General features: G+C 39.5%; 1 protein-coding gene across 1 annotated transcript in view; it reads left to right on the forward strand.

Moving 5' to 3' along the window:
- Nucleotides 1-1,111: 1,111 nt before the first annotated feature.
- Nucleotides 1,112-17,309, forward strand: part of LOC117532296 (tubby-related protein 4-like) — a 46,910-nt gene continuing 30,712 nt past the window's right edge. Inside the window, 3 exon segments of the mRNA XM_034195615.1 lie at nucleotides 1,112-1,452; nucleotides 2,005-2,307; nucleotides 15,331-15,603. Of these exon segments, the coding sequence (XP_034051506.1) occupies nucleotides 2,290-2,307; nucleotides 15,331-15,603 (291 nt within the window). The 5' untranslated portion in view covers nucleotides 1,112-1,452; nucleotides 2,005-2,289.

The following is a 17,309-nucleotide window of genomic DNA, read 5'->3' on the forward strand; positions in this document are numbered from 1 at the left end:
TTAAGCTTGAAAAAAAAAATCAAGTTTAGACTCAGAGTGAGGGCTGATGGGTTTCTAAAGCTGTTGCAACTTTGTCGATTATCTTAGATTATTGAAAACATTCGAACCTGACTGAGCTGAATGTTATGGGTGTGCTGTGTGTGTGTGTTTCTTTTTTCATTGTTTCATGGGGCCTGTGTTTTTATGTTGGGATGTTCGAGTTGCAGCATGTCCTTGTTTTTTTTGTTGATAACGTGCTTGAATGTTAAAGTGCTGAATTTAGTTTTGTTCCTAAAAAAAAAGACAAATGAACTGTTTATCCTTAACCTTAATCGACCATTTATCCCACTTTATTTTTTGTTTGTGGATAAATGAACACAAAATCCTTTCTGCTGGGTTGTGTGGAAGAGGGACTGTAATATTTGAGCTTTACAGCTGCTACAAAACAATCAGTTAATCAAATAAGTTTACTCATCAGAAAGTCATACAACGGGGAATGTCTGATCCCCCCGTTGTATGACCTTCTGATGTGGAGATGTACAAGATAATAGCATTTATAATTTTGGATTTAACATGTTATTAAACTGGAGGCATTCATCTGTATTAATTCACTGCATTGTACAGCTCATGTGCCATGGCTTTTCCAAAGCTTTGGAATTAACTGTTTGGAAAGAATCTTGCAGATTAACTTAAATGGTAGCAGCTAACTAATGTATAAAACAAACAAACAAAAAGTCTAGTGAATTAACAGTGACACTTAAAAGCAAGTGTCGCCTGGCTAATAAAAGTTAGCATAGCTAGAATAGGCCAGTAACATGATTGCTAATGAGCAACTTATATACTTATGGGTAAATTTAAATAATTTAACAACTTAATAATTAACAAATTATGTGACACAAGATATGTCTCCATGCAGGTTGGTTGTTAGGCAGGTCTGGGAAAAAAAATTAATAAATACATTCAGCGCCAATTATTCACGCTAACCCAGTTTCACCGTGATTTATTTCTTTAAAATATGGTGTCACAAATAGACTGGAGCCACTGGAGAACAAATTATTTACAGTTAATGTCATGACGGTACACTTACTTTCACCCGTCGAAGAATTTCTCTTTAACTTATAAAGAGGTGCGCTGGTTGCCACTACAGAGCGAAACTCCCCCTTTTAAGAGGTACTGATTAAAGTGACCCGCCACACTTTGTGTTCGAATGCATTTAATTAAAACGTGTAAAATATGATTAAATCTACCCTGACTAATTCCTGTCTACCTGATTCCGTTGTGGTGAGACGTGCTTTTAATGTGGTACTGGAAAAACTATAGGTCCATTTTACGTGCTACCTGCCACATGGCAACCCGGTTTAAAGGCACAACCCCAAAGTGCGCCAGCGGAGGAAAAAAAAAGTGCCTGGCAACACGACGGCACAGTGCGCCGACACGGAGCGTATTAGCGGCGTTTAATTACGTCGCTGTCAGGTAAGAACAACCCCTTAAATTTATTATTATTATTTTTAATCTCAATAAGATCTTTAATGGAAGCACTTATTGTTTTTGTTCACCGCAGTCTGGCTCATTCAGACTGCTGTATGCGGTCAGAATATAAAAACGCCTCAGAATCTATTTAATGTGATGACAAACATGCGCAAAGCACGAGACTATATGATTTTACCTCGACTTTACATTCTGTGGAGGATTTTAAAATAATAATAAATATAATAATAATAAAAATTGAACCACTGTTTGACATTTTTAATCCTATGATGGCCATTAATGTTGACTTTCATGTATATATGTAAATATTAGACTTGGCGTTTGTGTGTGAGTGCTGTAGAACACATCAGACAGTATCAGTGTGTGGATGCTGATGGAGACTGTCAGTGCCCTGAGCTCCAATGCAGTGTTGCTGTTGCATAGAGACTGCAAAACTGTGAATTTCAAGGTTGATGCACTGAATGATAACGCAGCTATACCCACCTCTCCCAGATGGCATTACTTGTTGATTAACATATTTATTTCTTATTGCAACAGGATTGCACAACTCCCAAGAGCTGCACCTTGACATGGGATAGGCCACAAGCATCAAAGAAGGCTCACATCCCCTTCATGACAGACCAAAAAGGAAAGAAAACCAAAAAAAAAAGCCTCTGAAATGCAGAGCTCATTGATTTAAGTGAGTGTAAAGCTGGAAGACATCTGGCTGTATGACTTCTCCTTAGATTACAGTGTAAATATAAAGATCACACCAACCATTAGCCTCAGTGCATCATCTGAATGGAAATATGGACACCATCAGAAGAGGAATTTTGACTCACCATGCCCAGGAACTATGAGGTATGATGAATAATGGTTGTGCTACTCTTACTCTGGTTTTATAGCTTATTTTGCCATTTTATTTTATTATGTATTCATATTAAATGTAAGTTAAAGTGGTCATACATCATACAGCAGGTTAATATAAGTCACCATGGTTCCTTAAACCCACAGTGTGCAGAATTTAGTGCCGTCTAGTGGTGAGGTTGCAGGTTGCATTATGCAGTTGCCAGCCAAGATTTTGTTTCTTGTCACTGTTTCCTTTTTAAAATTTTGTGATGGGGATTCAGTAATATGGATGATCTTCTATTTCACAAAAATGAAGGGTCTCAGACTTGTTAGCCTGCACTAGCAACCAGTGGACAGTGTAAAGGTGATGGTGTAGTGGTTACGCAGTAGTGTTGAGACCAGAGGATCTTTAGTTCAAATCCCTGCCAAAATAACTAAGGACCCTTGGGGGAGTTCCTTAATCCCCCAGTTTCTCCTGATGTGCAGTTGAGTGCCTTGCATGGCAGCACTCTGACATCAGTGTGTGTGTGTGTGTGTGTATGCCAGGCATCACTATAAAGCACTTTGACCTTTTGATTCATGTGGAAAATTGACTTCATAAATGAAGCCAATTTACAATTGATAACGGAGCAACCACTAATTTATCTTGTCTTCTGTCCCTTTGTATGTCCCTTTTGGGATACTGTATCAATATGGTGGCACAACATAGAAACCTCCATGTGCATGCCCATGTAGATATAAAGGGCTCATTGTAACCTTATGAAAACGCATCATATCATTGGTTCATGTAGTTATACACTCATGAACAGATGGTGATGAATGCTATGTTCCATTTCTGCTAATAAACACCCATAAATCATTCACACTGGATTTTTAACACAGATTTCCTGTGCTGGGAACAGCATAAGCCTTGTACAGTAAAAATGGTGATGAGTGGGTGAGTGGGTAGGTCAGTTCATGTGAGCTGGCTTGTGTCGACAATAACTCAAAAACAAATCATATTGTCTTGCACATCTCTTACAAGAACACATAGCATGGACAAACAGATTAAAATGCTTTAATATCCACACCTGCCTTGGCACTTTTCAGTTTTGCGCATGGCATCCAATATATGGCCCAATACATGTAATCCAGATTCTCCCGCATATGGGTTTTCTGTGTTGCATTGCGGGCTGATGGCTATAACTGCTGCACTGGTAATAACGAGTGTGCACGTCAGTGATCTGATGGCCGTAATGATCTGACCACGCGTGTCTACATGCACTACAGCGATGCAATCCGTAGTGGACCCTGGGTGACATGTCATCAGTTCATAGGTTGGATGTCATTCGAGATCCAGCAGGGTGACATGGCAGGTCTGCAAAATATAGCAGACTACAGCGTTCACTCTGCCACGCCTCTCCCCTTTCTTGTCTTCCACCCAGACCTTGGGTGGCCGTATGGCAGTCAGTGTTCATTCTTCTTATTCTTACTGCAGTCAGGCAGCAATCTAAGTATTCGTACTGTGTTCAAACTACATTTGGCATAGAGCGCCTTAAACTCAGCGTATAGCTTCTTAACTCTGCGTAGTCGGTATGCCACAATATGCAACTCTACGTTTGCCCTGGAATGAAAGGGGGTTTAGTGTGACGGAGCTCTTAGATATGTGAGTATGATGCAAGCTACTTTGCCAAATATGGGATGAAATATGGAACAGATTGTGGAAATAAAGTTGGAATTAAACAATGGAGAATATGTGAATGGTAAAAAAACAAAAATTTATTTGATACTGCAAATTACAAAATGACAAACTGACAAGAAGGTTATGAAACCTTTGGACACCTTCAGAACACCCACGTTTCAAACATTGTTCAGGAGTCCATATGATAAAATGGATGGTTCAGGAATGGGTATCCATAATAAATTGTGAATTTGATATTTAAAGTGCATATCTCACTCCAGTCAATGCTATTAAAAAAACAACTCTATGCCATATTATGAATCATTTCTTCCAAGTCTTTAACTTGTGGGGGCCCTGGTATAGCTGATAAAAATAAAATAAACCAGAGTGCGTCATAAAAATACAAGGCAGATCCACAGACTTTTTGATCCAGAATTGTGACGTAATCTTGGTAAATGCCTTTTAGCTGCAGATCAGCCTGTGGCCAGGTGCGGTCTGCTTCCAGCTCGAACTTACATAAGTACACACAGTCAATCCAGGGTGCTTTTTGTATACAAATTTAAGATGGCTTTAATTTGGCCTTCAAGTAAAATTTCTGCATTTTGCAAATCAATGTATTTACATATCTGCCTCCTTTGTAACCTGCGGTGTATTCTGAAAAAAATATCATCTAAAAAACATAAAATATGTCTAAATAAAAAGAAAGTAGTAATAAATAATAATAATAATAAATACATACCCTGAAAGACACCTGCGTCCGCTGATTTTACTCCTCCTGCGTTTGCACACATCAACCACGTAGATCCCTCAAAATCTTTGCACGTAATAAACATCACGACTGGTGTTGCTGGATCCTCCCGTAAAAGACCTGTTCACTATTTCGATGTATTTAATGTGAAACATGACCAAAAACCCCAGCGCCAATATTTTCATTATTCTTGATGTATTTTGAATAGTCAGCTCATTTGACATTTAATTTACCAGTGATATGCACTTTTAAGGTTAAAGGGTCTGTATGTGCAGTCGATGACTAGGGTGGATGTTACTTGTTTTAAGTTGTGTAGCAACAAATCAATATACCATAGATATTGAGGTGATGCATCTGAAAAAAATCATCTTTGGGTCTTGAAGAAACAACTTGTTTCTGTGCCTGGAAATGGAATCCAGAGTGATGGAAATGGAAAGAAGCTGATGTTTGCTGCATCTCTTCTTCTGTGTATGTGTTCCCACAAACCACATGGTTGCATTGTACAGAAGACAAACCATTCATTCATCTTCTACTGCTTAGTCCAATTAAGGGTCGCGGGGGGCTGGAGCCTATCCCAGCAGTCATAGAGCGCGAGGCGGGGTACACCCAGGACAGGATGCTAGTCTGTCGCAGGGCCACAAACAGACAAACAAGCACAGACACACCCACACACACACCTACGGACAATTTAAAGACTCCAATCCACCTAACCTGCATGTCTTTGGACGTGGGAGGAAACTGGAGCACCCGGAGGAAACCCACGCACACACGGGGAGAACATGCAAACTCCACACAGAAAGGCCACGGGAATTGAACCCACGACCTTCTCGCTGTGAGGCAACAGTGCTAACCACTAAGCCACCGTGCTGCCCGAAGACAAACCAATGCATTGATATTAACATAGTCAGCTTCTGCTTTGTGGTTAATAGGGGCTTTTGCTGTTGAGAAAATGTCACTGCTGTGTCACTGTGAAAAACTGGCTCATACTTATTTCAACAGACAAGTTAATAGTGCAGCAGATAACTGAAACAATCGTGCAAATGGTGATAGAAGCACCAAATTCGGCACAAATACTCCTATATATATATTAGACTATATTATATTTTTAATTAATATATATCAAGTTGTAGAGATTTGCTTTCAGTTTGAGTTAAGGAAGATAATTTTAGAAAAAAATGTATCTGAAATGGAATAAACAAATTAAAATGTGTGAAATACCAAGTGTTTCAATACTTTTGAGGGCAATTGAGAAACACTGAGTAGCAGCATCTTACATCTCATATACTTGTATAGTGCAGCAGCACAATTCCAATACTTTGGACTACTTTTTACCGAAATTGGAGAAACTAAAACTTTTGACCCCTGTACAAACTGGAATTGACCTTTGTCACCATTCTTGCTGTTTTTACCACATAACTCCATAACATTCAGTCACACAGTCCAAACTATACCTTTTTGGAATATTTATGACCAGACAAATAATGCAGTATAGTTTTCAATATGATTGGAGCATCTTTTAATTTTGACCCCTGTGTAATTCTTCAATTGACCACTACCTGGCTGCCTATTGAAAATTCAAGTGGCCAATCGATTTTTTCAAAAGAGTGATGTCTAAGGAGTATTTGTGTCGAATTTGGTGCTTCTATCACCATTTGCATGATTCCTCTGTAAATATTCTGTTATCTAATGCACTATAAGATCTCAAAGAGATGTGTGGCGGGATGCGCAACCAAGATTGTAATGTGAAGACGATTGCTAGCTAAGGCTAGGCGAAGCCTCTCATTTGTAATTCTGCCTGTACCCAGGGGGCCAAGGGGGTTTTCAGTGCACGGCGACCCGTAAAGCAGTGGCCCATTTTTTTTGTTTCTAGGGACCCTTTGCAACATATCTAGCCAGGCCACCCCTCTGGGAAATTCACAGGGGGCTCTGTGTGAGCGGAAACATTGATTTACCTATGAAATTTTGCTTAATACAAGATTTTTGGCCCTTTTGGTCAAATTTACATTATATTTGTAATAAATAGTACTACCAGTGTGCTACTTCATGTGTATTTATAGGGAAGAAAATTTTTGAAAAGGTAAATATTTGTTTAAATTTACTAAAATGGCCATATTTAGGCAAAAAAAAAATTCAAAATTGGGCATCATTTTGAAATTTGAGACTCCTATTTTTTGTTATAGGTCGTTTAAATATGCATAAAACTGGACATTTAATACATCATTTTCTTGCCACATGTCTCCCCTTACCTTACAAATATACTTTAAAAGACCATGACTATCTAGATTCAGAAGAAATAGATTAAAGTTACCCCTACCTCCTAATTCCACTTTCACACGGAAATGCAAAGAAGTTGAGTATTTGTATTTTTTCTTAATATGTTGTATTTTATTTTCCATGTTTTTATATCACGCTATGTCTAATGCTGCACAGTGGTTGGATTACTGTCTATCATGGTTAAACATAACTCTTGAACAAAAAAATGGCTGTTAGTTTCATACTTGAAAAAGAGCTTTAATTTGATGTTTTAAATAAGTAATTCTGCATCACTTTGTTTCCATGAAAATAAAGTACTTTTTAAAGACATGATAAAAAGGAAAAGGTGTATTTTTGTTCATAGTTTTATACAAAAGACCACATTTACTTAACACTCATGTTTAAATCGGCTGGCCAAAATAGGCCAGTAATTTCCACCATCCTTTTTACCATACCTTGTTCTATTCTTATACTGAACAAATTGTTTGCAATAAGTTTGCGATAAGTGTTCCAGTTTGAAACTCCCTTTTCAGCGGGGGCGGTCCTGGAGGCGGGCCGACCGGGCAGCCGCCCGGGGCGGCATCGCAGGGGAGGGCGGTACGACCGTGCGGGAAAAAAAACGGAGTGGGGGGGGGTTGTCCTGACGGGGGGGTTCGTGGTTTCGTTACGTTACGGCAGAGCGACGCCCCCACCTTCCCGTCCCATGGCGGCTTTCCTCTCACTCATTCCCGCAGCTTCACAGTGCTATAAACAGTAGCGAAGCAAAGCATGCAGCGAAACGAGACGAGTCATTGGATAAATACTGGGCTTTGTCCCGCCCATCGGACGCTCAGCGTGTCTGGGGGTCTATGGGGCAGTGGGCCGGCCTCAGCCGGCCCGGACGCTCAGCTTCTGCATGATGATTGGATGATCTGTCTGAGGCTGAATCCCTTTTTGATTGACAGCGAAATGAGCGAATCAGCGATCTTTTGGTGTAAACATCCGTGGGAGCATTTTCATTCCTTTCTGAGTTGAACTTGAGACTTTCCTAATCCTCTTAGCGACATTTTCTTTGTTAAAAACGACTAGCGACAAATCGAGCTTCTATTTCTGGTGTTTTTTTTGTAGTTGCTTGTGTTTGGAGACTGACTTCTATCACTCTTTCTGACTTCTATCGCAGTTTCTGTCCCTACCGAGCAGCGGGTGCTGCTGAGCTCCTTCACCGTCACAAAGCACTCGCAGGCGGACACTCGTCACACTAGCCTCCCAGCTAGCGAGCTAGCTTGGTAGCAAGCTGCACATAATGGCAGACAATTTGAATGTTGTGGACCGGATTTTGGCAAAGCCATTTGATAGTCTTCCTTACGAAGAAGCCATGGCTGCTGTCATGGCTTCAGCTCTCAATGGTTTGCAGGCCAAAGTTAAAGCAATAGTCCCCAGTGCAATGTTTGTGTATTACTATGCACACAGACTGAATCTGGTTCTGTCTCAGGGGGCTAAATGCTTATCTGAGTGCAGAATATTTTTTGCATCACTCTCTGGGTTTGCCACATTTTTCTTAAAATCCACAAAGAGGATGTCTTTTCTTGAGTCTGCAGGCTGCTCAAGGTTGCCCAGAAATGCTCCTACTCGATGGAATTTCACATCACGGATAGTGAGCACTGTGGCAAACAGTTATGATGCCCTCCTGCAAACGTTTGAGATGATCATTGCAGATAAGTCCATGGATGATGACACATTAGACTGTGCCAATTTCTTTGTGTTTGTTATTGCAGTAGTCATTAAAACTGGAAATTTGTTCTTGAAAATAGCTGTTGTGAGTTAATTTGTGGGATTGTGGGTGTTCAGGACCAAGTTTTTTTTTATCGGTGGTGGGGTGGAGGTGGTGGCCACGTTAGTGTGCGCGCGGGGGGGGGGGGGGGGGGCACGCAGGGGGTTTCACCCGGGGAGTAAATCACTCTAGGACCGCCACTGCTTTTCATGTAAAATTTCATGAAACATGTCTCTCAATGTAGTCATGAGATACACTGCTGACTCATTAAAGAGTCTATTTTCAATTATTTCTACAAGAATCTGAAAAGACTGAGAATACACATCAATGCTTGGCATAGGAGCTTCTGTTGATGTGTCATCTTTCAATTGTATGTCTTCTTCTTGGCTCCTGGTGCAGTCTTCGTCTTCTTTCTGACTTATTATTGGACAGGAGTTAGAAGAGTTTTCCGTTGACAAAGACATATATTTATTCATGCAATACTTGTGATAGCAAACCTCATTTGCTACCATATCAATGGGTTTATCTTTATAACCTTGTATGTATAAGAGCAGCCGTTCATCATCTAAAGCCTTTGCCTTCTTTAAGAGTGACACTTGTCTTGAGTCAGTCATAACTTTTGATGTAGGTAACTGTCCATATTTATCATACACAGTATACACATCATACATTTATCTGAGGTGAGCATGACCTCGTTCTTGGTGCAGAATAGGCATCAATATCATCTAACAGAACATTATCTGTGGCAATCTCCATTGAAGCTGTCTCTTTTGTTTGATTCTTTCACATGTTGATTTCAGCAGATATTTGTTCCTACAAGAAGGATGCCACATTGGTTTCATGTCCTGTAAAAATGTTTCTGAAAATAAGTCATTTTTTAGTCTTTCATATTCTTCATTTTGTCTTGCAATGGCAGCTTCTCTCAAAGTATTAAGTTTTTCAGTAGACACATTGTGCAGTTTATCTTGCTTGTTTTTTTTTTACATAATATGCACTTAGCATAGTCTGTACTTGAAACTTTGAACTTCTTCGAGTTCGAAGCTGTCAATTCCACATCAGGTGGCATGGGCCTCTTTTCTTCTTTGTTACTCATTTTTATCTGCAAAGAAAAAGAACACCATATTAATTATGTGGCAAATTACTAAGAACCTTAAAGACATTTCCTATCTATAATTTTAAAGGTAAACTAAAATATATAATAAGTACCTTATTTAAATGAGTTAATAATAAACTTACTTTAGGAGTTAGCATAACAAAACAAAATGTGGTCTCTGGTGCTCTGAAATACCTATGCATAAATTAGACTTAACAAAACAAGTATGCATGGCAATAAATATAATTTTATATATTTGTTATGATGATGATGATGATGATGCTGCTGCTGATTTCATTAGTATTCTTGCAACCAAAAATAAATTGCAATACACATTGTAAACCAATTTTTATTTTAAAATGCAATACCATAAACATGTAATGGAGAAAAATACAAATATTCAACTTCTTTGCATTTTCACGTAAAAGTGGAATTAGGGGGTTAAGGGTAACTTTAATCTATTTCTTCTGAATCTAGATAGTCATGGTCTTTTAAACTATATTTGTAAGGTAAGGGGAGACATGTGGCAAGAAAATGATGCATTAAATGTCCAGTTGTATGCATATTTAAAAGACCTGTTACAAATAATAGGAGTCTCAAATTTCAAAATGATGCCCAATTTTGAAGTTTTTTTTTTTTTTTTTGCCTAAATATGGCCATTTTAGTAAATTTAACAAATATTTAACTTTTGAAACATTTTCTACCTTACAAATACACATAAACTGGCACACCGGTAGTACTATTTACTATGAATCTAATATAAATTTGGCTAAAAGAGCTGAAAACCTTTTTAAGCAAAATTTCATAGGTCAATCAACGTTTCCGCTCACACAGAGCCCCCTGTGAATTTCCCAGAGGGGTGGCCCGGCTAGATATGTTGCAGAGGGTGCCTAGAAACAAAAAAAAAAAAAAAGGGCCACTGCTTTACGGGTCGCCGTGCACTTTTTACCCCTAAAATGGGTCCTGGCCCCCTGGGTACTGCAAAAGAGACAGTTTGGATCATTCGCATTTATCAGTTGTGAAGCATTAGTGGAATATTTTTTAATTCTTAACCTGAACATCAGGCACTGATTGGCTGAGAACCTGTACGTTGTCATTGCAACGTAGTTATGACACAAGCAGTGTATTGTTGAAAGAAGAAATTATTTTATTTGTTTGCACTGATAAATCAAGACTCCATCAACTAGTACCATATGATTTAAGCCAAAAACAACTTCAATGCTTACAATTTATTTTGAAGGTTTTGTTGCACAACAATTGTGTTTTAATTTCTCTGGCCTCCAATCAAAGGGTGCAGGGGGTGTGGCTAACAGGCACCCCACATGAATGCGGCTGCAAGCTTGCTTGGTGGCTCTCACTTGAAGGTGGGTGGCTGTTTTTAATTTTCCATAATCCATCCAGCATTCAATAACCATCCAGCAGTTGGCAGACACATATGCAAGATATTACATCGGCAACAGAAAGTTAATTTTGGGATTGATTTAGCAGATCAGAGTTCACTGCAAACTAATTACGTCATTGTCATTATGTGCTCTTTTTCTTTTAGTGGGGTCCAACATGATAGTTTTTATTGTTCATGAGTTGTTGTTGACATAAGCAGTGGGATGGCCTAACTCACTCACTCACCTATTTATCTACATATTTGCCATACAAAGCCTACACTATGACCATCACAGGGAATTTATAGTTTAGTGGAGTATCCTTAAATGGACACAATTTCAGGACACTTGACATAACCCCACCCCTGACCCATTTAAAGGGTTAATCTTAGCATCACCTTCAAAATATCAACTATATGTGAACCAGGCATTTAGTTTTTACACAGTGGCTTCTGAATCCAGAATCAATAGGTTGAAGAATGTAAACAAGTAACACTGAGAAAAAAAAAATCATCAGTGTTGTGTTGCAAATAGTGTATTACCTTTTATGAAAAAAACACACTAAATTGTTTTTTTTACATATTTCTGTAATACTCTCTTTCCTTTTGTGAATGTGAATTATCTCTGAACAAAGGAGAGTCTGACTGTCGTGATAATGTCATCTGTAGACAAATCCTGGCGCTGCTTCATAGAAAATGATTAATGAATCAACAGCTAGAAGCTGTTGCTGAGAAGCCAGGTGTTTTTGAATCACTGCCGTGTGCAATCAGATCAACCGATTCTATTTCATTCTTCCTGACCACCAGACATGGTTTGTAATATCTGTATAAAACAGATATCCAGGTATTACATATACTGTCTCTGCTAAGCAGACACACATCACATCACAGCTCAGGGTGGAGTTCTTCTCAGACATCCAAATTTTTACCTTTAGGTAGCAGAAATGAAATGTAGACCAAACTGCCACACTTGATCATGTAATAATTTACGGCAGCTTTAGTACACATAATTAGAAGACTAACCTGAAAATAGAATAGCCACAGACAGTCATACTACAGCAGCAAGACAACAGCATGTTTTCAGGGCCTGTGTAGATGGGGTTTAAATTGAAGGGCAAATTATAATTCAATAGTGAAAGGATGAATTAAAAACAGAATGACTGACTGAATTCAAGAATTGATTCAAAATTCCATCATGTGTACTGTATTCCATTGGCCTGTGTATGCTTTAGTAGATGTTACACTTTATCTAAAGAACCGCTGGCCATACCATCTTCATTTTGGTCTCCAAAGTGCAGACAGACTTTAATGGAACACTTCACCACATACCAAAGTGTTACTGTGGTAATGGCCTGAATCAACAACATTTACCTATTTCTCAGATCTTAGTAACCACTGAGGGAGAGAGTATAGTTTTAGTATTAATTTAGCCAGGAATGTCAAGTTTCATTTTGGACAGAATTAACAGTTTTCTTGAAGAGGACCAGAAACACTTGTTTTGACTATTTGCCCCCTGTTTCAGTAAAAGTTCAGCCTGTTTATTTACACATGTACAGAATGACACATAAAGTCAACACGGTAAAGGATCACAATGGAATGTCTTTATTTTGGCTCATTGTGATCTAATGCATAAGGGAAATGGTTTTGTATGTATCAAGACTCAACATCCAGTCCAAAAAATCTGCTTGGGGTTCACTTATTACACAGCAATTTGTGCACCCTAGGAAATATTATAATGCTGTTTCAAAGTGCTGCGAGCATCAAAGAAAATAATGACCAATTTTAGGCAAATGTCAGTGACAGGTATCACTCAGCTTCCTGGGGTGCACAAGGCAGTGCATTCTCAGCGCCGGCCCCAGACCTGAATTATTGAGGAGAAATGTGTCAGGAAGGACACCTGGAATAAATTTTACCAACCCAAACATGTAGACCACAGATTAGACTTACATACTGGTGTAACAGTATATCTTCCCCCACTGAATCCCCCCACCCCATGAAAGGCAACATTCCTACGTGGCAGCATTGATTAAAGCTTACCCAAACCTTGATGAGGCCCAATCAGGATAGAGCAATCTTTAAACTATATTTCATGGATGTCGTCTTATGGTCCCAGATGAAGCACAGTTTGATTGACGGTGAACGATATTGATATTCTTCCTGTATGTATCTATAGCTACCTACAATAGTAATATTTCCTATTCTGAAGTATCTTTAAATCCCCCTTCCAAATATACTCTGCAAATATATGGACCTGATAAAATATGATAATACTGCAGCAGACTTGCTATGCAGGGGGTGGGGGGTATCCAGGGTGGGGGGTAAGATATCCTAGGATAAGATATCCTGGGGGGGGGGGGGGGGGTCCGGGGGGAAAACAAACTGGGACACCGGATCCATTGAGGCCTGGGGTAACAACATGCACCACCTATACTATTGTCAGAAACTGTGCTACTTTTGGGTGAAAAAGAAAGAGAGGGGGATGGTAGGTCTGGAGGTACTGGGAGAGGACAAAGTGTAGAAGTGTGGGGTGAGTGTTGGAGCGTTGAATGCTTGTAGTATGAATGGTAAAGGGAAAGAGTTGATTAATATGATGGAAAAGAGAAAGGTAGACATACTGTGTATACAAGAGACCAAGTGGAGGGTACATAAGGGGACAGGAGCATCATTTTTTTATCATGTTGTGAATGGGAGGAGTGTAACCCTGAAAGAAAAGTGTATTAAAGAGTGTCTTGGAGGTGGATTGAGTGTCTGACAGGGTCATGAATGCACAGCTGGAAGTAGAAGGGGTGATAGTGAATGTCATCAGTGCATATGCCCCACAAGTGGGTTGTGAAATGGAGGAGAAAAAAGATTTCTGAAGTGAGTTAGATGAGATGGTCAAGAGTGTCCCCAAAGATGAAAGAGTGGTGATTGGAGTGGACTTCAATGGGCATGCCAGTGAAAGGAACAAAGGTGATGAAGAGATGATGGGTAGATACAGTTTATGCAGAAGGGTAGGTGGTTGTGGACTTCGTAAAAAAGGATGAAAATGGCTGTATTGAATATGTATTTGAAGAAGGAAACGCACAGGGTGACATAGAGGTGGACTATATCCTATGCAGGAGATGTAACCTGCAAATTGTACGGTGGTGGCACAGGAGAGCATAGCATGACGACATTGGTTTATTGGATGATGTTTGTGAAGAAGAGGAAGAGTATGAGGCTAAAATCAAGGGTTGGAAGCTGAAGAAGGAAGACTGCTGTGTTTAAATTCTGGGAGGAGATGAGACAGGCACTGGGTGAAGGTGAAGAAGGTGCTGAACAACTGGACAACTACTGCAGATATAAGTGGTAAGGGACAACGCTAAGAAAGCACTGAGTGTGATGTCTGAACAGAGGAAGAAACACAAGGAGACTTAATGGTGGAGTGAGGAAGTACAGGAAAGAATAAGGAGGAGGTTGAAGAAAAAGAATGGGGATAGTCCGATAAAAAAAAGTGGGTAAAAGGACAAGAAGACATGGTGTAAATTGAAGAGAGTGATGAGACTGAATTGTTTTAGGCATCGACAGAGGGATGCAGGATATATCAGAAGGATGCTGAGGATGGAGCTACCAAGCAGGAGGAGACAAGAGAGGCCAAAGAGAAGGTTTATGGATGTGTTGATGGAGGACATCCAGGTGGGGGGGGCTGAAGTCTATCCCAGCAGTCTTTGGGCAAGAGGCGGAGTACACCCTGGACAAGGACAACAGTCTGCCACAGGGCCGACACATATAGACAAACAAATACACATTAATTTCGAATCACCAATTCACCTAACCTATATGTCTTTGGATGTGGGAAGAAGCCCGAACATCCAGAGGGAACCCACGCTATCACAAGGAGAACATGCAAACACCACATTGAAATAACAAGGTTGAAACCGAACCTAGGAACTTCTTGCTGTGAGGCAGCAGTGCTAACTACAAACCAACATGCTTCCCTAAAGGTTGGCGTGACAGAATAAAATGCAGAGGACAGGGTGAGATGAAGATGGTTGACCGGCTGTGGTGACCCTAAATGGGAGTACAAAGCAAGCCAGACATGAACAGCTAATGTAAATTATATCAGGTTTTATTGAAAAACAAAACGTTGTAGGTTTCTGCTTCAACCTGCCATTTTCTCTGCTTTTCTTAGCAACCTGGTCACTCAGTAGGGATGTTGGCGGCCGTGGAACATGGTCCCATCCTCTGCAGCGACTCCAACATCCTTTGCCTCTCGTGGAAAGGTCGGGTTCCCAAGAGTGAGAAAGACAAGCCAGTTTGCCGGAGACGCTACTATGAGGAGGGCTGGCTCGCCACAGGGAACGGGAGAGGAGTTGTTGGGGTGACATTTACATCGAGTCACTGCAGGAGGGACAGAAGTACTCCCCAGCGAATTAATTTTAACCTACGTGGACACAACAGTGAGGTGTGACATCAACACTGCCAGTATCACAGTCTTCACCTTCTTTGATTACAAAGTAGAAAAGAAAACCTTTTATGAGCCACACAAACTATTCAAATGTGGCATTAAAATATCAACAGCATAAAGTAGAAAGATAAATATTCATATGAACACATGTATTTTCTAACAAAGCACCTAAACATATTTAAGTAAAATATAATAGACAAATCAACCACATAATCATATACTGTATTGGCCTGAACAGGTTTTTTTTTTTTTTTAAACCTGGAAACTAGAGCACTGCGCTCGTAGAGTACAAACCTCTGCCAATGCTATAGTTTCCAATTCCACAAAATTTTACCTTGGAAAAAATTTTCAAGGTCAAAGTCCTGTTAGAAGTGACTTTTCATAAGCTAAATTAGATGTGATCAAATGTCAAGAGTATGTACTGTATTTAGTTCATGCACTTAAATCAGAGTTTTTTTGCGGTGTTATCAGGTTTGGTTTTTTGTTTGTTTTTTGTTTTTTTTTACTTTTTTGGTTTCTGAATTCTTTTTCAGATAATTTTCACAGAACATTGGTTATTTTTGCTATGTACAATTTGCTACAACCCAGTCTCATGGCAAGTCGTGATTCAGCAGCACAAAATATACATTAATCTATTGGTTCGTGATATTGTGATCATTCTAATTCATTCCGGGATGGCTGCACGAAATTAAAATTGAAGTGGGGGGGGGGGGGGGGGTGGTTATGCTAGGGTGGGGGGAAGGAGTAAGATTAGGTTATGGTTAAGGTTAGGGTTGGGGTAGGAGTAGGATTAGGAATAGTGAGTTCAAAAAAAACCCCGTCAAGAAAATTTGACTCATTTCATCACAGAAACACGAAAAAAAAAAGTGAGATTGGGCTGTTTGCTACCATATCTCACGGCATGTCATGATTCAGCAGCACAAAATATACATTAATCTATTAGTTTGTGATATTGTCACGAAAAGCACCACATTTTCATAATGGGAGCACTTATTCATTCTAATACATTCCGTGATGGCTGCACAAAATTAAAAGTGAAGTGTGTGTGTGGGGGGTTGCATTCTGGACTGTTTGTAGAAAGGTGAAAGTTGTGCAGTTTACAATCATGGTGCCAAATGTTGCATTTGACACCACAATCACTTCTATTTATAATTTTTAACAAGATCACCACAAGAAGCAGAAAAAAAATCACAACATTAATAATTTTGCGATTATTCTATTAATCAGTCTGTTAATCAAAATTACATGCCATTATTAACAGTTACCCCAGGAGCACCTTTACTCCTTTTCTTTTGTCAAAGTGAAGTCCTCCCCTGCCTGCTACAACTGGTACAAAGTAGCTCCTGTACTTCCCCCACCGCCACCCTCAAATTTGACTTCAACAGACCTACATTATTTTCACTGTTCAAACTGCATCAGGAGAGATTTTGCTTATTAATGTGAGCAGCAGAATCACACCACATTGACAATGATTGACATGATCTGAGGAGTGACGGTAGACCACTTTCCACTATTTATTGCATCACTTTTTATTGCAGTATTGCTTTATGTAGTCCAGCCTGTTTTTGCTTACATTAGCATTATTTCCAATTAAAGGCATTTTCATTTTCAAACAAGGTTTGGTCTTCAGAAATCATTTTTCAAAAATATGTTGGTTGGGGGGGGGGGGTTGTCTTATACTCAGGGGTTTCTTATATTTGGGC

This window comes from Thalassophryne amazonica, chromosome 19, assembly GCF_902500255.1.
Source record: "Thalassophryne amazonica chromosome 19, fThaAma1.1, whole genome shotgun sequence".
Taxonomy (NCBI): domain Eukaryota; kingdom Metazoa; phylum Chordata; class Actinopteri; order Batrachoidiformes; family Batrachoididae; genus Thalassophryne; species Thalassophryne amazonica.